Source organism: Lissotriton vulgaris, chromosome 6, assembly GCF_964263255.1.
Source record: "Lissotriton vulgaris chromosome 6, aLisVul1.2, whole genome shotgun sequence".
NCBI lineage: Eukaryota > Metazoa > Chordata > Amphibia > Caudata > Salamandridae > Lissotriton > Lissotriton vulgaris.
The window spans coordinates 21,949,014-21,971,096 of record NC_141694.1 but is presented as its reverse complement, the minus strand read 5'-3'; the positions used below and the strand labels follow the sequence as shown (position 1 = coordinate 21,971,096).

The window sequence follows — 22,083 nt, the reverse complement described above, 5'->3', positions numbered from 1 at the left end:
TCATGAGAGTCTGATGGCCAGTAGTTGAAATCACCTATAATCAGAATTCTTGCAGAGTTAATAACTAACTGAGAAATGAGATCACCAAAATGGGAAGAAAAAAGGGGCATATTAACAGGGGGGCGGTAAACTAGGACACAGATAAAGGAAGATTTAGAGGACGTAAATTTCAAAGTAAAAATATCAGAGTTTGGGATAGGAGTATTTATCAAAGTTGTGAAATGGAATTGAGAGCGAATGATAGCAGCAACTCCTGATTCACTAGTCAGGAGTTCGAGGACTTTGCAAAGCATTTAAATTTCCACCACCGGAAAGTCACTCCGTTGTGGCCACAAGCTAACGGCACTGTGGAACGATTCATGGCCACTCTCAAGAAGACTTTTCAACAAGCAATATTGAATAAGCGAGATCTCCAAGTGGCTCTCAATGAAGTGCTGAGGGCCTATAGAACCACCCCACATGCCACAATGGGCAAGTGCCCAGCAACATTAATGCTGGGTCGACCTATCCGGACCAGAATTCCCACATGGGAAGGCGCACTGAGACCCATGTCTCCTGCCCGCATTGATTCCGAAGTCCGAGCTGCCGAAGGTGCGAACAAAGAGATCATGAAATCATATGCTGATCGACACCGGCGAGCCAGACCCTCCTCCCTGCAGGAAGGAGATACTGTTGTGGTGAAACAAGAGTAACAAAAGAAAACGGATTGTCAATTCCAAGATGATCCTTTGACCACTACGCGCCAGAAGGGCACCATGGTGACTGCAGAATCAGACAGCCGGAGAATTACCAGGAATATATCCCATTTCCAAAGATGTACTCCAGCTCTGAGAGATGCTCTCACTAGAACAGCTGAACCAACCAGTGGTGAATGCAGTGAGAGTTGTGACCAAATAAGAGACCCTCCAAATGTAGACGCTCAGCCTGAGAGTGAGACTGCCTATGATGGAGGCTCCCAACGGCCTCGACGAGATGTTCGACGGCCTAAACGACAAATTGAGGAACTATGAATTAACTGGCTATTCCATTTTGTTAAGAAAGGGGGAGATGTGGGATTGTGAGTGGTCTAGTAGTTGGGTGGGCGGAGTTAGTGGGCTGGGGGAAGAAGAGGATCCAGGGGATGGGCTAGTCAGAGTAGATATGTAAAGAAGTAGTCTGTCGTTATTACGAGGAAGACACAACACCTGCCTTATGCAAATCACTCCTGACCCTGCTCCTCACGGAAACTGCCTATCCCAAACTGTCTGGCGATTCCCCCTCTAGGTCGGAACACAAGCAACCTCAGACCAGTTTCAGCCTTATTAACCTCGTCAGTGGGGTGTAACTAGAACCTGTGGCACAGCGAGCAAGGGACCCACATCTCGGCACTGCCTTGGTGTCACATCAAATACACAAAGGGTGATGTAAAACAGATAAAGACCAATCAGCTTGTAATTATTTACAGACTTTTGTAAGGCCTATTCTCATTCTGGATACACGTGGAGATTATATCTGTGTCAAGGAGGGGGGCATGGATGGAGGGAATGACCCCAGGATTGGTGGGGAGTAGGATGAAAGGTTTATCCAAAGGAATACATATTTGCCTTGAGAAGAACAAAAATATTAGCATGTATAAATGCACATTTTTCTAAGCATTTATACTTGTATACATATGTAAATCTTTTTTTTTAACTAAACTGGTTGTTAATATAGTACAAACATATAGGATTTTTAATGTAATGCAAACATATGGTGGCTTTAATATCACCCAAGAATATGAGGTATTAATATAAAGCAAGCAAATGATGGTAGTAATTTATCACAATCATGTGGGGTTATAAATATGATGCAAGCATAGGGGGGTATTAATTTAACGCAATCATAGGGAAGTATTGATATAACACAGGGTGATTTCTACAACACATATATGGAGGGTTATTTACAACAAAGTATTAATATGACATCAACACGAAGAAAAACAATTAATTTTCCTTGTAAGACCCTCATCCACTCTGGTAGAGGCATGCTTCATCAGCGGGTCTCACCCTGGTCCATAAACACCAGGGGCAGATTTACAAGCCCTTGCGCCACTTTTGCTTGTTTGTTAACATGAGAAAAGTGACTCAAAAGTGGCGCAAGGGACTTGTAAATCTGGCCCCTGGTGAGTGCAACTGAATTGCTCCCTGGAATAATAACGAAAAACAATTGTTTTCTTTGCCAGCAGAGTGATAACCAATTTCCTCAGAGAAAATAAGGCATATATGGGATACTGTTTGTAATGCAGGGTAATAATATACAGCAAATATGTTTGTAGCACAAACATGATGGCAAGGAATGCACTTAAGAGAGATTACTAATGGCTGGGATTCGCTCAACCATTCAATCTCATTGTTATTATTATGGGATAATCAGAGACTCAGCCAATTTGATTGACTTTGAACCTGTGACCTTCAGGACACACAAGAACCTCTGCAGTGTGTGCATTAGCCTTCTGCGGTATCTCACAAGCTCTCCCTCCATTCATCAGGGATCAGACTTCTCCAGATTTGTTCACTAAGATTCTGAGTAAGTGTAGACTTACCTTCTGTTAGGAAAGTTGGGAGAAGCATGGATGTGATGTGCGTAGAAAGGATGGGTTAAGTTAGTGACCAGGTCAAACCTCGTGGTCATTAACCATGGAGCGTCCTTACCTTCAGGCCTCTGGGTGCTTGAAGCTGACTGCGTTGCCCGCTAGCCCTGCTACATCCTGACATGGACGCCTCTGGGAGCATGCATCTGACTGTGTGGCCCACTAGCCATACTAAGTCATCCTTGACTGTAGGCCTCTAGGCACACAAATCTGACTGCATTGCCCACTGAAACATCCTTACCTAGAACCCTCTGGGTGTTTGTAGCTGACTGCCCTGTCCAGTAGCCAGCATATGTTTTTACCAGGAGGCCTGAGCGCTGGCAGCTCAATGCAGTGTACACTAGCCATGCCCATCCTAACCTGGAGGCCCTGGGAGATTGCAGCAAACCGTGATGTCCACTAGTCTTGCTATGTCCTATCCTTGCGGCCTGTGGGCACTTGCAGCTGGCCGCATTGTGCCCTAGCCATGTGGTGTCCTTCTGTGACAGCTTCTAGCTATTGGCAGCTGACACTGTTTTCTACTAACATTTTCTCCTAGCCATGCAGCATCCTTAACCAAATGTCCCTGGGTGCTTGCAGCTCGCTGTGTTGTCCACCTGGCATGTGTCATGCTTACCTGGAGGCCTCTGGGCACTGGCAACAGATCGCGTTTCCCACATCTTGCGGAACCCTGCCCAGAACGGGAGCAGACTGGTAAACACAGCCGCATGAAGTTCATCAAACAGGCCGGGCTCGGGGAGGTCGACATTCAGCGAGTCCTCAACCACCATCATGGTTCTCTGCAGCAGGTCCTCGTCCATGTCGAGCTGGAGAGCAAGCAGAAGACATGGTCACCTCTTATGCTAGGGTGAGGATACCTGCTACCCAATGCTGAAGCAGCCTCACACCTGCTACCCAATGTTGAAGCAGCCTCACACCTGCTACCCAATGCTGAAGCAGCCTCACACCTGCTACCCAATTCTGAAGCAGCCTCACACCTGCTACCCAATGTTGAAGCAGCCTCACACCTGCTACCCAATGCTGATGGAAGCTTCATACCTGCTACCCAATGTTGAAGCAGCTTCATACCTGCTACCCAATGCTGAAGCAGCTTCATACCTGCTACCCAATGCTGAAGCAGCCTCATACCTGCTACCCAATGCTGTAGCAGCTTCTTACCTGCTACCCAATGCTGAAGCAGCCTCATACCTGCTACCCAATGCTGTAGCAGCTTCTTACCTGCTAGCTGTTGTAAAGTCTTTTCATGTCTTCCTCCTTTCCACCCTGTATTCCCTCCTTGTTCAGTCTGGGGACATTCAGAATGTTAATTGATGTGACAGAATGTGGGGTGACTCATGTAAGTGAGTTGACTCCTGGCTGAGCTGAAGGAAGTAGCTCCTAGTGGGGCCTTCTTACCAACCTACTTCTTGGCTTACCTACTACCCTGACTACCCACTTCTTCACCTCTGTAACTAACCATCCAATAAACTTCAACCTAGAACTCCTACTTGGACTCCTGTGCCGTATTTACTTTCAACATTTTGGCGACGAGGATGGGATACGAACCCACGCGTGCCCATCCCATCCTAGTCGCCAAAATGTTGAAAATAAATACCTCACAGGAGTCGAAGCAATAATTCCAGGAAGTATCTTTATTCAGGATGTAGTTACATAGATGGTAAGTAGGTAGGTCAGGGTAGTAGGTAGGCCAAGATATAAGTTAGTAAGAATGCTCCACCAGGAGCCGCTTCCTTCAGCTCAGCCAGGAGTCAACTGATTCACATGAGTCACCCCACATTCTGTGACATCATGCAACCTTCTAAATGTCCCCAGACTGAACAAGGAGGGAAAACAGGGTGGAAAGGAGGAAGACAGGGAAAGACCTTACAACTCTAGCCAAGTCAGAAACAACCTTGTACCTGCTACTCAAAGCTGAAGCACTCTTGTAACTGCTACCCAATGCTGAAAGAGCCTCATACCTGCTACCCAATGCTGAATCAGCCTCACACCTATGCTGGGGATGGGACATGCCATGATATGGGTTTGTGGAAGGGGTTTAACAAATGGACCATGGCACTCTTGCAACAATGATCCCTGTGGTGACGTCAGGGGATAGTGAATAAAAGAGCCCGGGGAGTCTGCCTCGTGGTTCAGTTCAAGTACCATACTACTGCTGTATCAGTGTCTTTTTTTCTTTTCCCAACCGTGAGTCCTAGTACCCACAAGGTGCCACCACAAATGTAGCAACTGGCGGGCTCTCGTTCACCCCTTACGCATGCTGCCTTTGTTCGCAGTGCCCGGTGCTCATGTTTGCAGAGTGTATCCTGTGGCTCCGTTGCATGCTCATGCCCTGTATTTTCTCCAGCTCTCCTGTTCCTAGGCACCTGCACACAGCAGTGGAAGCTCGCTTCCCGTGTCCGTGCAGGAGACGCCTCGTCATCTCTGCCATGCTGTGGTGCCAACAGGGATTGGTTTTCACGACTGGCAGCTTTTTCCAGGCAGCGCTGCCCCACCTGCCTATACAAGACGCTGTGTGCTGCTTAGAGGGGTGCCTTTATGGCTGCTATGGCCTCATTGTGCCCGTCTGCTATGGTATAGAATGTCTTAGAAACCGTCTCATACACCTGGACATTGATGGCTCCATCCAGCCTGTCGCATTGACGCCTCGGAGGGAGGTGTTCCAATTGCCGCTCAAGGTGGAGGCAGAATTGCAGAAGTTAGAACAGGGGACATTATCGAGATGGTCAATGGCACTACACCGTGGGTACCCACGATCGTGGTGGAGTGGAAACCCAAGCAGCCAAGAGAAGTCAGAATATGTGTTGATATGAGCCTACCCACTCTGCCCATCCAACGCGAGGGACACCTGACGCTCACGTTCGATGACTGTGGCGGAGGTTAGTGGCTCAAGGTGGTTTTCAAAGATGCATCTCCGGGCAGGGTGTCATCACTTACTGCTCTCCCCAGAATCAAGAGCAATCACCACATTCTCCACCCATGTGGGTCTATGTAGGTATAAACACCTCAGTTTTGGAGTTTTAAGTACAGCAGAAGTTTTTCAGGACACAATTAGAGAGGTGTTGGCTGGCCTTGCAGGTGCCATCAATGACATTCTGGTTCACGCCCCTACACTGAAAGAACACCTCGACCGTCTGACAGTAGCATTCCAATGATTGAAGAACAATGGTTGTATGCTTCACAAAGAAAAAAAGGCCTTTAGAAGGAAATAGAGTTCTTTGGGTACTGATACTAGGGGGAAGGAGTCATTCCAGATCCCGCAAAAGTCAACGACATGCAAACAGCTCTGGCACCGGCCAGTGTCACCGGTGTGCGCAGTTTCTTAGGGATGGTTTCATACTGCAGGCGCTTCATTCAAAACCGAACCGCCCTCACTGCCCTACTTAGGGAATTGAGCAAAGCCGTTACCCCATGAAGCTGGGGACCCGCCCAAGAAAAGGCATTTCAGATGACAAAGAAAGCTTTCTCAGCAGATACTACACTGGCTTACTTTGGGGCCTAGGGCCCCAACACTTTACACAAGTGAGTCTGAGTGCATGCAGAGAGCATGTGTGAGTTGTTGGAAAGATTTCTGACACAGAGTCCAGAATGCCGCTGCTCGGCTTCTGTGTGGATGTCGGAAATATGATCCAATTACCGAACGCATCAAACAACTCCATTGGCTCAACCTTGATAAACAAGTTAAATTCAAGGCACTATGCTTTATGCACAAGATAAAAATTGAAGTTGCCCCCACCTATCTCCAATCTCTTGTCAAACCCTATGTTCCCGCACGCTCCCTCCGTTCCTCCTCCCAACATCTTTTCTGTGTGCCTAAGTTTAGGCTCACCAGAGTGGGTGGCCGTTCCTTTTCTGTACTAGGACCCAGACTTTGGAATTCTCTTCCTATGGACCTACGAGTGGAGCATTGCCATCTTCGCTTCCGCAAAGCCGTTAAAACCTGGCTCTTTGCTCAATAACTCTCTCCGGTAAGCCGCAAAGCCGTTAAGACCTGGCTTTTGCGCAATAACTCCCTCCGGATTACTATGCTATACTGTCAATCAGCTGTTCGCGCTTTACAAGATTAATAATAAATAAATAAATAAATAAACAGCAGCGTAACACAAAAGAGCAGCAGCACTCAGCGGGTAGGGATTGCCACAAGAAAGAGCCTGAGATACAAACTTCTGGGGGCATACCTCGATGGAAGATTGTTCACAGACAGGACAGAAGGACACGCCAGGGGGATACACAAATGGGGAAAGAGGGGTCCTCAACTGGACTTGTAGCAGGTGACACTTAAGTGAGGTGATTCTCCAGGTCATGGGCATTGATGATCCGCTAGTAGCCGGGGACGATAGGTAGAACATTTACAATTATGCAGGGGTGTCCCACCGGTAGTGACAGTCCAACTTAGCAAGAAGGTAGTCAGTGGAAGAATGTCAGAGCTGTTTGCTTCCACACTGATCATGGACCTCATGGTGTCCTCCCTGGGCAAGTACCTAAAAAGAAGGCAGGGAAGTTCTACCTTATCCATCACCTATCTTGGCTGGAGGTGATTCAGTGAATGACGTTATCGATCATGCAGATTGTTCTGTGTCGTACATCAGTGTCCACACGGCCATGAAGTTGGTCAGGAATTGTGGGAAAGTTATGGCAGTAGCGAAGGTGGACATCAGGGCGGCTTTTTGCCTCCTACCAGTACACCCTTCAGACTTCTAGTTGCTAGAGATATGTTTTCAGGCGGAATGTTCTGTGAACAAGTGCATGCCAATGGGGTGGGCGGTGGCGTGCGTTTTTTGAAAATTTCAATAGTTTTATTGAATTGGTGGTGTGACATGAAGCTATGCCCAAGTGTTTGGCATACTTGGATGACTTTTTGATGGGAGACAGGGTGGTGTTGCAGATAACTCTGCTAGGCTGATGAGAACACTGGAGACCATAACAGAGTCTTTGGGATACCGCTGGCAACTGAAAGATCAGAAGGGCTGGTCCCCTGATTGACATTTTTGGGCACTTTACTGGACTAGGTGGAAATGGTATCAAGACTGCCAGGGGACAAAGTGACATGAAAACTTTGTTGGAAGAAGAGACAAGGGAGAGAAAATGTAAGGGAGCTGTGAATGATGCAATGATTGCTTAGACACATGAGTATGAATGTTGTGTGCTGATTAGTGGCCCCTGGGGAAGAGTTTTGGGGGCACTTGCCCTTTGAAATGCGGGAAGGTTCAAAGACCCACCACAGGATACGTATGACAAGAATGGTGACCAGAACAAAGCTCCAATGCCGTCGATTGTACCAGGTCATTCTCTCCCAGGTATATCACCACCCTGCCCACACTACTACTTTTCTACTTAAATTCCCACAGTGCAGACTCCAACCAGCCCCATCTCATGCCCCCTATACCATGCCAACACACCAACATCTTTCTGTGCTCTAAACCCAGTTGAGCTTTACCAAATTGCATTTCAGACTGCACCCTGGCCTACTCTACAATAGAATGTCCACAGATCCATACTCTTTTACCTGTGACCTCCAAAACACCTGCTGGATTAAAGCACCACCAGTAGCTCCTCTCACTCCCTGGCTGTCCTCTGCTGAACATAACCCCACAGACACGCACTTCTCCATCTCCCCAAACCTCTCAACTTTTTGTCACTCATGCCCAATCTAATCCCACACCCCCATAGCCTGCTTGTCTCAGGCATTTCCTCATAACCCCAGGCACCTGCCTGGAAAAAACTGGAGACCTGTCCTCATGATGAAACACCGGCTCCACTTCCATTCACGATAACTCAAATACTCTCCCAGCCAGTAGACTGGTGAAAACCTCCTTTTCACCAGTCCATGCACCCTCTCCCTTTCTGATCCATCTTTGTCCTGTGCAACAGTACCCCCAGCCCCTTGAACCCCATATTAGGTCCCCATCCTTCGCCCCAGTTCTGATACCTGAAATGCCCCAAAGAAAATCAAGGTAAAGAAGGCCCCGAAAGAACCCCGCTTCTCAGGCGGATGTGCACACACCTCTCATCTGGACCACCCAAAATCTCAAAACCCGAATTGTTGCCAGTTGCTTTTTCATTCTCCTCAACCCTTGTTCTCTGACCAGCCCCTCCAATATTCTCTCTGCCAACTCACCCCTCAAGGGTCATAGACCCAATGACTATTCCCATAAGAGGTAATACCTTCCAACCTTCCCACTATTGTCCCTGCTGTCAGGCCTTTCTCCAGCCCCAGTAAAAAAAACAAACATATAGTTTCTCCTCTCTTCCATGCCATTTCCTATCCTTCCTTTGACACCTCACACTGGGCATTTAGAATTTTTTCATACAAAAACAGACCTACCCTCTACTTACACCGAACAGACCCCACACCAGCACCAGTAAACTTTTACACAGTCCTCTCTCATATTATCCACCTACCAAACCATTCTCCTTTTTTTGCCAAAAACACACAGGCAAACAATTCTAACACTCCACTCCTCCACACATTACCTCTCCTGCTACCAAATGTAATAGAAAACACTCTTAACCCGTGTCCATCCCCTCATACACCACAAACACTCTCCTCCAAAGCACATCACCACCGCCTTTACCATTCAACTTCCACTCACCAACAGTATTCTGCATCCAAATCCTTATCAGAAAACCACTACATCAACATATCCTCTTACTACTCCACAAAAGCAAAACACAACACACACACCAGCACCTCAAAAACTCTCTCTCACACACACATACAATTCTACACTACATTCTATCACAAAATAGAAACAAACACTGACTCCCCCCACACTCATGACTACACAGATAATACCCATCCTAAACCAACTTTACACTCAAATGTTCTATCTGTACCCAACACAAAAGCTCATTCACCCGCCTCTCATCCACTGCACAATATAGATCCTTAAAACATGACCAACAAGCTACACCACCACCCTTAACCCATACACCTTCCACCCTAAACAGATGCAAACAAAATAAACAACACACCACTCTTCACTACTTTGCATTTTCTTGTCTGTTACACAACAAAACTTCTCTACAAAAACAACGCAGCTGACCAGCTCACCACCATATCCATCACCGGCACACACGGACCCATCAAAATACCTCCTAAACCTGCAGGGTGATGATCATGATATAGACAAACAACACTATTGCTATCCTGATACAGTTCATACCAACACCCCTGCTACAAGTGCAAAGAATACTACTCACTCTTCTAGGAAACAAAGTCACAGTACCACCAATACACACTCTCTAGACTAATTACTAAAACATGCTCAATCACTTTCTATAAACAAGCACCCTATCCACAACCTTCTCACTTACACATACCTTGACCTACTGTTCATAACTGACTAATAGTAGTTGGGATATTATATGGCTCCAGTATTACATGAAGCTATTCCTCCAGGCTATCAAACTGAAACTCACATGAGCAAAAGAGAAAGTGGATTAGCTTTTATATTACATACAGGGTGTGTTGGCCCTCTTCACCAGATGCACCCCTTCACCAACTTCCTCCTGTAATTTTCTCCTTTTACAAGCCGCCACCTAGCAATGCAACATTCCCAGACAACTTTTCTAGGCATTGTTTCAAACCTTATAACACTACACACAACTCTCCAACCTGTGCACCCTTGGTGATCTAGACATATGGGGCCTGAATCACAAAGGTAAACTTTCACTTTTGTATAAGTTTACTATTTTTCGGTTTTCACAAAGGAAAACTTAGACCAAAAGGTCTAACTTTCATACTTTTGGTATTCACAAAGGTAAACTTCGATAAAAAGTAACTCTACTACTTTTCGTTATTCACAAAGGTTAACTTAGACATAAAGTCTTACTTTACTAGTAGTAACTTACCTCCGTGAATACTGAATAGTAGTAAGGTTAGACATTTGGTCTAAGTTTACCTTTGTGAATATCGAAAACTAGTAAACATACACTAAAGTGTAAATTTACCTTTGTGAATCGGTCCCGTGGTTAGACAAACCTAATATGCCCCATCCAAGAACTATCTTGTGGCAATTGCGCTGCAGGCACTTTTTACACTTTGTGAGTGGGTTTTGGCTGTTTTCTGCCACAACGGCTGTCATTTTAGCCAGTTAGCGGACTAGTGATGTGCTGCACCTCTCGATACTGGCACTCTACATAAAGCGGGCCGGTGCTCAGATGCGCCGCTGGCGCACCGAAGTCCATATGCGCCCGTCCGCATCTGGACGGCACCAGGGGCCATGACCCCTGGTTGTGGCAATCCAGGTTGGCTTCATTATTCTTCCAGGGAAGTTTGGTCACTGGACCCCACTGTGTCAAATAAGTAAAAACACTTATTGGGTTTGACCGAGGTGGATTCTCTCCGTTGACCTAGCTGGCGTTGGACATCGAAGGGTTTGTAACAGCGCGTCCCCCTCAAGTGGATCATTTGTATTCCTTAAATTGCCGCTCACTTGTTTAGCACAAGTTGGAAATGTTTGATTTCTTAACGGATTATATCTGAGATACTGATTTCTTATCAGAATCTTGGTTGAATGAGAATTTATCGTATGAACAACTTTCTGCTATCCCCCAAGGTTATGCAATTTTCAGACATGATAGTCAATTGCACGGGGAGGGACTGCTATTATCTTTAAATAGTCAGCTAGATGTAGGGTTATGGAATTTGCCATCTCAGGAAGTCAGGCAGGGTTCTTCTCTCTCACCTTGTCCAGCAATTTTGCCTTCGCCAGATTTTTAATCTCGCGGCTTCTAGGATCACTGGCCAGATTTACGTCCTCTCTAACAGAACGCCAGCCATGTTATATCCCATGCTACTATAATTTTATGGCGATTGGAAACCCTTAATCTCCACTTTGATTGCACTGCATGACCTGTGGTGGCTTCTCTGGTTGCAGACCTGGAAGCCCTTCAGATCTCACAATTGGTTGTGTCTTACACGCACAGACTAGGTCATATTCTAGATTCTGTTTTTCAGATCTTGACTAGTTTATCAGTGGGTTATATGGTCTGACCATTTTGCCATACCAATCCAGGTCCCTGTTGTGAACTCTTTATCTATACCTGTCCAAGGCCAGTTGGTTGGAAGTGGGCCAAGGTGACCACGGCCAACTTTACCCAGGCTTTGGTCTCCACTCGCCCTAGCCTACATCAGTGTGTTTATTGAGCTAACTCACAGATTGGATAACTGGGGCTCTAGATCAAATCGCACCAAGGGTTGACCATTCTGCTAAAAGGTCTAAACCCTCAGCAGAATGGGTCAGCGATGAACTACTTGCATTAAAAAAGAACAACAAACGCCTAGAGCGCGTTTGGTGCAGGAATGTTGAACCAAACCGATAAGGCCAACTATCAAGCATCCTTGAAGGGATACCACAGGCATATTAAGGTGACTCGCCTTGCTTTTTATGCCAGAAAAACTGAGGGTGGCCAAAATTTCACCAAGACATTTTTTCTATTGTCAAATCCCAATCCTCTTTAGATCAGGCGTCAGCAGCTATTCCACCTTCAGAAGAATGCTGTAATGTGACTGCTCAGTTGTGCTAATAAGGTTGCATCTATTTACTCTACGTTCCCTGAGGTGTCCAGGAACACCCCATGTCGCAGTCAGTGGTTTGAACCGCTGCCGGATAGCTCACGGCTATCCTTGTTTGAAGTCATTAAACTGCCTCTTCTAAAGAAACCTGGTCTGGATCTGCTCTAGTCTGAAACTTTCATGCCAATGTCATTGATCCGTTTTGCCTCTAAGGTGCCTGAAAATGGGTACATCAGCAGCTTTCCATTTTTATTGAGACAAAAGAGCTTCTCCATTGGACTCAGTCAGGCTTTCGCTCTCTGTATAGCACAGAGTCGGCATTGCTTCTAGCGTCGGAGTCCATCCGTCAAGTCATGGACAGGGGTGATACAGCAGCAGTGCTGGTGTTAGATCTTAGTGCAGCCTTTGACAACGTGCCCACAACCTACAGTTTGAACGGTTGTGAGCATGAGGTGTCGGGGATACTGCCTTGCAGTGGTTAGCCCCCTTTCTGCAGGACTGATCTTTCAGGTGGTATTAAAACCTTTTCTATCTCAGGTTTTCCCACTGCAGCAGGGGTGCCACAGGGTTCTTCCTTGAGCCCTACATTATACAGTCTGTCTTTCTGCCCCGTGGCGAATATTGTTGGGTGATATGGACTTAATATCATTTCATACACCGATGATACGTAATTGGTTATCACCATGTCATGGACCTGCTGCACTGTTAAGGGCCTGTTTGAGGTCGCCCGGTGCATGGACCTCAGTTGTCTCAAGCGAAATGCTGAAAAAACCAGAGGTCCTTATCTTGGGTAACCAGCCATCTATCTGGTCCTCTGCCTGGTGGCCGGATGTGTTTGGCCCTCTGCCTCTTCCCAAGCTGAAAGTCAAGAACCTCAGCATCTGGTTCGATGCCAAGCTGACCTTTGATAGTCAGATCACAGCCCTCGCAGGCAAGGGCTTCATGATCTTAAAATCCCTGGGCAAGATTTTTGGAATCCTCCCTGAGGCTGCCAGAAAGACAAAAGTCAAGGTCTTGGTCATTTCATGGCTGGACTACTGAAATGTCCTTTATCTGGGAGTTACGCAGTCTCGTTTGATGAGACTTCAGCTTGTACAAAACGCGGCAGCTCGCCTTCTATTGAATCTCCCTAGGCAGTCTTCTTTAGGATCAGTTCTTTCAAAGTTGCACTGGCTGCCACTTGAGAAACTACTTACTTTTAAATCTATGTGCTACTGTCATTAGATCCTCTGGAACAAGGGCCTCGGCTACTTGCACCCTTTCTTTAAGCTAGAAGGTTAAGATCTGCCGGGTCTTTGCTAGCATCGGTTCCCATTTTTAAAAAGGCGCAGATTGGAGGCTGTTCCTTTCGTTTTCTAGCTGCCAAACGATGGAACTCCCAACCTTTGCTAATTAGACAGAAATTTTCAGAACTACTGTTCCGCAGAAAGTTGAAGACCTGGCTGTTAAGGTTATCCTAAGCTGCCAGGTTTCATCTATAGTCTTTGTGTGGGGATCTGGGTCACTTTATATTACGCTGGGACGCTTCTGAGTGAGGTAGCTATGTTCTGTACAAATTACTTTATTATTAATATATCATCACTGGCCTAGACAGACTAAGCCTACATACGAACTTCCACAAATCGCTGGACACATCCTAGATGTAATTTTTGCAAACCCAGAACTAGTTACCTTTCAAAGGATTACTCCAGTCACATAGTCAGACCATCATCTGCTAGCTATCGATCTTAAAACACCACAACTCGGCACACCTATGGCCACATTACATGCATCCACCTTTCGACAGTGGAACAAACTCACAGATCTAGAAGCAATAAAATAATTTTTAAAAACTCTATAAGAGGCTCCAGGAAGCTTTTGATATACTAATACCTGCAAACACTTTCGGGTTTAATTGTTGGCAGCCAATCAGCTCTCAGCATGGGATCTGTTGGATCCACAGAGGATCCACGTCAGATATCTACATTTCTTTTTCTTTTAATATTTCAAAAACTACTGAACAGATTTGCACCAAATCATAAGAGATCTGTCTGAATCAAGATGTAGCCATCAGGCAAATTTGGTGTAATTCCATTCAGCTGTTCAGGCTGCAGTCGTGTCTAACATTTCTATGAAAATGAAAATTGGAAACCCACTAATTGTGACTCCCCCTTTTCTCGCCCTTCACCCCCGCTTGACGAATCAACCCGAAACTTTCCATGCACAACAAGACACAAGAGGGCACTTTTTTGTCAAATTTTGTGAAGATTCACCAAACACCAAAGTTATAAGGAAACCAAAGAAACACTTTTCCAATAGAAACCAGGTCCTAACTACAGATCTCCTACTACCTACCTACCTACTAGCGACTAGCAGTAGGTCTTATATATAAATATATATTTACTTTCACTCTTGTTTCTCTGACCCCTCTCGATCCTCATCTTCAGTCCATTAAATGTGTCCTCATAGTCATGTGCTCCCTGTCCTTACCTCACACCTGCGCCCTTTCTTCCGTTTTTCTATCTTAAATTCTACTCCATCACTGGCGCTCCGCTCCTACTCTCACCCTCATCCTTCCTGCTCTCTTCCCTCGCTCTCCATCGCTACTTGCACTCCGATTTCTGAGTCCGTCTACTCAACTACCCATTACACCCCTTTTCTCCTTCTTCCATCGACTTCTAACTCCATCCTTCTGCAGTCCTTTTTACCACTGTCACACCACGCTCAGTAGCCACTGGTTCTCCAAGCGCTCTGAAAACCCAGATATCTGAGACCAAGAAGCAGACTATCTTCTCCCGTCTAAGAAGCCCACAGCTCCAGCCATACCTGCAGTGATGGTTCCACCTGGGAGGCCAGGAAGCAGTCTCTTATGATCCAAGTTTTCTTCTTCAGCAGAGCCTTGTCGGGTACGTCGTGATGGGCATTCTTGAACTTCTGCACCTCCAAGCAGAAGCGGAGATGGTTCTCCAGCAGGGGAAGATCCTCCATGGGCCCATATGTCTGGAGATATTTCAGAAAATGTAGCATCTCCAGCGTGGGCCAACCTTCAGCTGCCAGCTGCAGGGATCTCGACAGCAAGACCTTGTCTTCTGGAGTTGGCTGGGCCCGGACCTTGTGCACCAACTTGGCCTTCCTCTTCTTCAAGCGTCGGAGGATCAGCTTTGATGCCAGTGTGTGCAGGAGTGGCTCCAGCCTGGACCACCCTCCTGGTCCTACCTGGGAAGGCTGCACCCCGCAAGCTATAAGCCCTTCAGCTATGTCCTTCCAAAAGCGTCCGAACGACTCTTCCAGCAAGGAGCAAAGAAATCCCCCCATCGCTTCTAGACACTCATCACTGATTTTTCCATGGGTCACCTCAGCTTCTAGCTGTTTAGTGAGTGTTTTTGGAACTGGGTTCAGGGGCCAAACCCTCTGGGCACAATCCATTGCCAGGAATTTCCTCACGAGCCTAAGACGTCTCTTCCCAGTTTTGGTCGCTCGGCATTCGTTCAGTTGGTGAAGTATCTCCAACACCTCCTGCAGTTCCGCACCCTCGGTGTCATGGACTACCTTCTGGTAGATGTTGAACACCGTCGTGCTTTGCAGCAGCTCAAAGGGTGGACCTCTTGGTGTCTCAGAGTCCAGTTGCACCTGAGGACACTGAATGGGAGAGGTGGTTCTTCTCTGTTTCTTCTTTTTGTGGGGGCTCCTGCCCCCTTCGATGTTGAATCGGACAATCCCTCTTCTCTTTGCGGTTCTGCAACGAATAGAAGAAGGTTAGAAACATATTCACCTAAAACCAGAAACCCCAAGAATATTCCAGCACTTATGGAGTCTCTTGTAAACCAACCCACCGTCCAGTAGATGCACAAGTTAAAGGGTTAACAGGCCAATTGATTAGGTACATACTCCACCAGCAACGCCGGGACACTCTGTGGAGTAGCTGTGCGCTTTATAAGTACCTATTTTCATTTCATGAAGTAGCTTCCATGTCCCCGCCCTATAACTTCTCTGCTGTCACACCAACTATAATATTACTACAGTTGCCATGACTGAGACACGCCATCACTTCAGCCACAGCGTTATTGTAGAGATTGGGCTGGAATCTGCCACTAACTCTTGATCCTTTTTTAACGCCTTAACTGCTGCCGTTATTTTGGCGCAGTACGGGTGTTCTGAAAGGTGGGCGGGGCCGCGTCGGCCGTTGGCCCGACGGCAGCACGCAAAGGGTTAAGATCACATTAATTCAGCTTTGAATCTTGCATGAAAAATAATAGTGTGCAAAATGTTGGTGATAGTTTCTTGCCCCTTTCTAAAGAGTTGAGGCGCTTTGTCACTTTGCAGCGTCTGTGGACTCAATGGTGGTAAGAAGAAGGTGTGCACCAATCAGCATGCACTATAGACATCTACCCGACATCCTAAACAAAAACATCACTTGATCTCAAGATACATGTTCTCAGCAATAGTTACTTACACACAGTACTTTATCAAACCGCCTGCCGCACAACAACCTTCATTGTGGTTTTACCAACTTTCTGGCACAGACATTCACTGTTTATAATTTACGCACCACCTTCAAATTACTATAACTCGCGCACCTCTATACACATTGGTCACCTCACTCGCCACCCTACAATAACTATAACTCACCACTCTACCATGCACTGTGTTCTCACAAGTCACGTTAGTGTCATAAGTGTTGTTATGAATGCTATTTCACATACTATACGTTATGTAATATGCAATGGTTTAACTAGTGCATGGAGAAGGGGCGAGTGAATGAATGAATGGTGTTCCAAATAGAGTTCACTACCACTCCCAGAGTAATAGTTAATGTAGTGTAGCGGGTGAGGAGATGAGGAAAATGAAATTTTACATGGCCAATGTGTCCCCTGCGTGTACCCCACGTTTAGTGTACTTGCATGTCATCCATGCATTTTCCCTCTCATGTCTGTAATAATGATGCCTCTGCATTTACGTCCCACATTAGGATGTCAGTTAATGCCAGTTACCAAGTCTCCCATGAAAAGAAACGTTAATTCTGCATTGAGGCCTATGTTACCCATGTTTTTGCATTGTGCACGTTTAATATATCGAGATGAACCCATTTTGTGGCTCAGCCTGAGCCAGGACCCGAATTAAGGTTTTCATGTCTCCAGACACGCTGAGGGCTGCAGCTACGTATCCCTGACCTCTCGCATACTTTTGGCTCAGCCGAGAGGGGCCCAGCCCGGGTTGCCAAGACAGTATTTTGCACACAGTTATCTGCTTGCTCTGCAGAATCACATTCTTGCCTGGTGAAGAAGGTAAACAGAGCCCGTCTGCAGAGATAGGGCCTAGCCTTTCTGTCTCCGTTTAAGTGATTTGCAGTGCTCGCATCCATAGAAAGCCCAAAGCCCACACGCAATGAACGAAGAAATATATGAAATATATGCCCACACCGGCTCTTGGTGATGAGCAACCTTTGCTTGAGCGACCTTTGCTTCAGATAATACATCCCCGGACCTAAGATATCAGATAATACCAGACGTGCAGGTCGTCCTGACACTGAAGACCTCTCTACTAGATCGAAAGTCAGCTCCCCCCAGCTTCCCCCCAGTTACACGTTAGTTGTACGTCATGACCAAGTTGCGCACACCAGTAGGGCAAAGGTTCCAGCTGGCCATGCAGACCCCCTCCATGCATCCACCCACCTATGACTCCTCAAGTGAACGCCCACATGTACGCCCTCATGCACGCCCACATGCTCTTATCTCTCTCTTCCTCTTGCTCTGCCTGGAGCGCTCCTCCTTCTCTATACAATTGAATGTATAAATATTGTACTCTGTGAATAAAGTTCAGAAGACCCTTCCTGAACCTTAGTGGTGATGGAACCGATTCTCCCTTAACTCGAGTTACTGAAATAAAGCCCTTTTGAATCGAACACCACGGACTCTGCCTCTCATTATATGCATGACCCTTTGTTTAAGTATAGAAATTATGACAGGGTAATACTTTATTTACCACATATTCTGGCGCCCGAATAGGGACAAATCCCCTTCCCCACGCGCCGGAGATGCAGGTCCAGCCCTAGCCCCCTTCCACAGCCGTGACGGACTTCAAAGTGTACACGCCAGCGGGATTTCCTGCTTACTCCCTCAGGCCCACGAGGAGGACGGACTGCGACCAGGCATCCACACGAGGCGGTGAGGATTGCGGATCATCCCAACCAGAGCCCAACCCGTGAGAGAGCAAGGTCCGAGGTTTCCGAAGGTCCACCTGTTCCGTGGCGCATGCGCAGGCAGTATCAAGTTTCCGAGGCCTTCAAGTTCTGCTTCCCGGTGAGTACCGCTATTGGGAACGCATAAAGTTCAAGACGGGTTCATTTATATGAGCTCGGTAAAGACGTGTCCGTTCATACGAGCACGGTAAAGACGGGTCCATTTCGGTGGGCAGGGTAAAGACGTGTCTCTTTAAGAGACCGGTATGGTTGTACTGTATTCCAGTGCATAAAGTTAACTGTTTTCAAGTACATGTATCTAGTCAAACTGTATCTGTTTTAATGTTTTAGTGTTGTAGTGTGAATGATTGTTTCAGTCAGAGTATTTTTGTGTTTATTGTGTTGTTCATTACGTTGGTTTCAACATGCCACTGTTTTCGAAATTACGTCAGATAGGGACCAGGAAAGGTATCTTAGAAGAGCCAGTTAACATCCCGCCTAGAGACACACCTGGTCATTACATGTATAATAAACACGGGCTAGATGCCGTGTTGTATTTAGAACTATGGGTAGATTACACAAAGGATTTAGAGGAGAAGTACAGATGGCCTATTTCGGGAACATGGGATTCTGAATGCATTATGAAAGTAGAGGAAGCGCTATGGAAAAGGAAAGCAAGACCTTCTCAGAAAGATGCCATTGAGTTATGGCGCAAAGAGTCACATAGGAGATCAGAGAAAGAATTCCACCAAGTAGAGAGAAGTAAACAAGCAGCGGAAAAAGCCAAAGAAAAAGAACTGCGGGAGGAGGGGGAACGGGTCAAGGCAGAACAGGCTGATAGAGAAAGAAATGCCGTAGTTACTGGTATTTATCCCGTTCTCTCAGAAGAACTAGCTAGAGTGACCCCCTCAGAAACACCCCGTAGGTCGCGTACGCCACCACCTGTACCCTTTAGAGTACGTAGAAAAAAGCCGACAGCCTCCGAAGCTTTTATTTCCTCCTATCTAGAGGAGCCCGCACCGGACTATGTAAACGCAGATTTCCCTCCGCCCCCATCAGCGGCTCAGCTCCAACAGCTCCAGCAGACCGTTAAAGATGACGTAGGGCCAGGGGCCGTAGGGGGAGGGGGGCCAATGCCAATGCCAACGCCAACGCCAACGTTAACGCCAACGTCAACGCCATATAAGTTTACTGTAGATGTAGCAATCGCCCGCTGTATATACGATCCAGTACCAGGAAAGGGTTCAATGCTCGTGTTTTCACTAAGACTAAGAAAAGCCGTCGACTATTTGGTCACACTATCAGACATGAAAGAACACCTAGATAAAATATACCGTTTCATTAGAACGGGGGAGGGACCCGAGTGTATAGAAGAGGCCATGGAACACAGAAAGGTAGGGGTCAAGAACTACATCCTACGTTTTATGATTAACTGTCTGATCAGGGAACAAGACCAAGGAGACGGAGATGTAAAGCATGGTCTGATAGAGTGGAGTGATAACATAGAAGCCGGTCGGCATGATAAACAGGGACAGACAGATAGCATGATGATGAAAATACGAAAAGAAATATTAGCAATACACAGAATGTGGTCTGACGAGAAGGGTGAGTCATCATCGGAAGAGTCAGACGGATAGAGACCGAACATTCCCACACCCCACACGAAAAGGAATTGGCCCGGTCAGCCACCCAATGGGTGTCCAATTCTAATATATATAGCAATGATATAGTGGCCCAAACTTTCTTAAGCCTCCCGCCGAACGAACAGCGTTTGGCCGGTATTTACATGGTCCAACATTTAATAACGTTGTATGAAAGTCAATATTCTGATCCTGGTCACTTGTATAAATTACTGGATGACATACTTCTAGAAAGATGGACAGGCCTGGGTACTGACTTAATTAATGTGATCCTGGATCAACAACATAAGTACTTAAATTCTCTGACCACATGCATGCTTCCCACCCCACACCATGACAGAAAGCGCCTATACATAGACAGACAGAACCCCCTACGAGAGGTACATCCCGTCAAAAATGCAACTGGTGAGCTTCAACGAGTGTATGTTTACACCCCCTTGACGAAATTAGAAATACTGGAAATGAAAAAGATGTTGCCCTGTCATGATAAAGACCCGGGGGGTTTCACCGAGAATTAAAAGACATTCTCCGCATCGGAGATTATACGTATGCTGACATTCTGAAACTATTGAAAGTACTGTTGCCTGCAGGTATCTATGAAAAGCTTAAGGAAAAAGACTGGGAGGTGGGAGAGAAAAAGATAAGTTGGACAGAATTGGAAACAGAGGATAAAGCCAGGCTTCAATGAGTTGGTCTTGGGGACAAAGCTAGAGAACTACCTGAACTCCTAATACAGGTTTTGCCGAGACTATTGATTACTAAAATGGAAGACTGGGATGCTATTTCAGCCTGTTTTAGCGACTCCTTGTTACAGCAAACCTTTTATGCTTTTCGTGACTGAACGAGATGGAACAGCAATATCTGTCCTCACACAAGATCAAGCAGGAAAGCACAAGCCGTGTGCTTATTTTTCTAGTACACTGGATCCAGTGGCCCAGGCTCTGCCTGCGTGCCTGAAATCAATTGCAGCAACAGCCCTAGCCATAAGACAAAGTGACTCCATAGTGCTGGGACACCCCCTGACAGTACAGGTACCGCATGCAGTGGAAGTTCTCTTGAACAGGACACAGACACAACACTTGACTGTAGCGAGATTGACAGGATATGAACTGACGTTATTTCAGCCACACATAGAAATCAGACGATGTAACATTCTTAACCCTGCTACACTTTTGCCCTCAAGTACAGTAGACACCGCACCACATGACTGTGTGGAAATCATGAATACAGTGACGAAACCAAGACAAGACTTGACAGACATTGCTTTGCCAGACCCTGACCTGACACTTTATGTAGATGGTTCATGCATGAGAACGAGTACAGGAGAGTTAGTGGCCGCATATGCCGTGACCACTGCTACTGAAGTCATAGAGACACAAAGAATAGACACACTGTCAGCACAAGCAGCAGAGCTCATCGCTCTGACACAAGCCTGCATAGGAGCTAAGCACTTGAAAGTGAACATTTATACAGATTCACAATATGCATTCCGTGTAGTTCATGACTTCGGAGTCCTGTGGAGGGAGAGAGGTTTCTTGACCTCCCATGGGACCAAAATTCAGCATGGCCCGCTTATTCAAGCTCTGTTAGAAGCAATACATTTACCTACAGCCATAGCCATCATGAAATGCAAAGCACACACCAAAGTTACAGACACCATTTCCCAGGGTAATGACCTGGCAGACCGAACTGCTAAACTTACAGCCCAGACACCAACAGACATGACAAGGACAGAGGTACCATTATTGACAAAAAGTATGACAGTCAGGGATCCTTCTCAAGATGTACTCGACATACAGACACATGCCACTTCAGATGAAATAAAGAAATGGACTGAACAAGGAGGGGTCCAGACTGACCAAGGTTGGATGACTAAAGGAAAAGCTACATGGTTTCTTCCAGATTCCATGGTACAAGTGATCATAAACACAGCACATAGTCCAGCACACTTGGGAGAGAAGGCAATGTTAGATAGCTTACAGAATATCTGGTTTAACAAGCACCTGCGTGCAGCAGCGAAGCAAAAAGTGCGAACTTGTATGATCTGTTGCCAGTTCAATCTAGGTAAAGGCATTCCGGTGGAACAAGGCGGATTTCATCCTCCTGACCATCCTTTTGAGGTCCTCCAGATGGACTATATCCAAATGGACAGATGTAGAGG

At 46.4% G+C, this 22,083-nt stretch overlaps 1 protein-coding gene across 1 annotated transcript in view; it reads right to left on the bottom strand.

The window, feature by feature from the left end:
• Positions 1–22,083, bottom strand: part of LOC147706721 (uncharacterized) — a 507,439-nt gene that overhangs the window by 15,720 nt on the left and 469,636 nt on the right. The window contains exons 16-17 of the mRNA XM_086925573.1: positions 14,931–15,840; positions 3,225–3,414 (exon numbers count right to left, since the gene is read on the bottom strand). Coding sequence (XP_086781699.1) covers positions 3,225–3,414; positions 14,931–15,840 — 1,100 coding nt within the window. The remainder of the gene's footprint in view (positions 1–3,224; positions 3,415–14,930; positions 15,841–22,083) is intronic.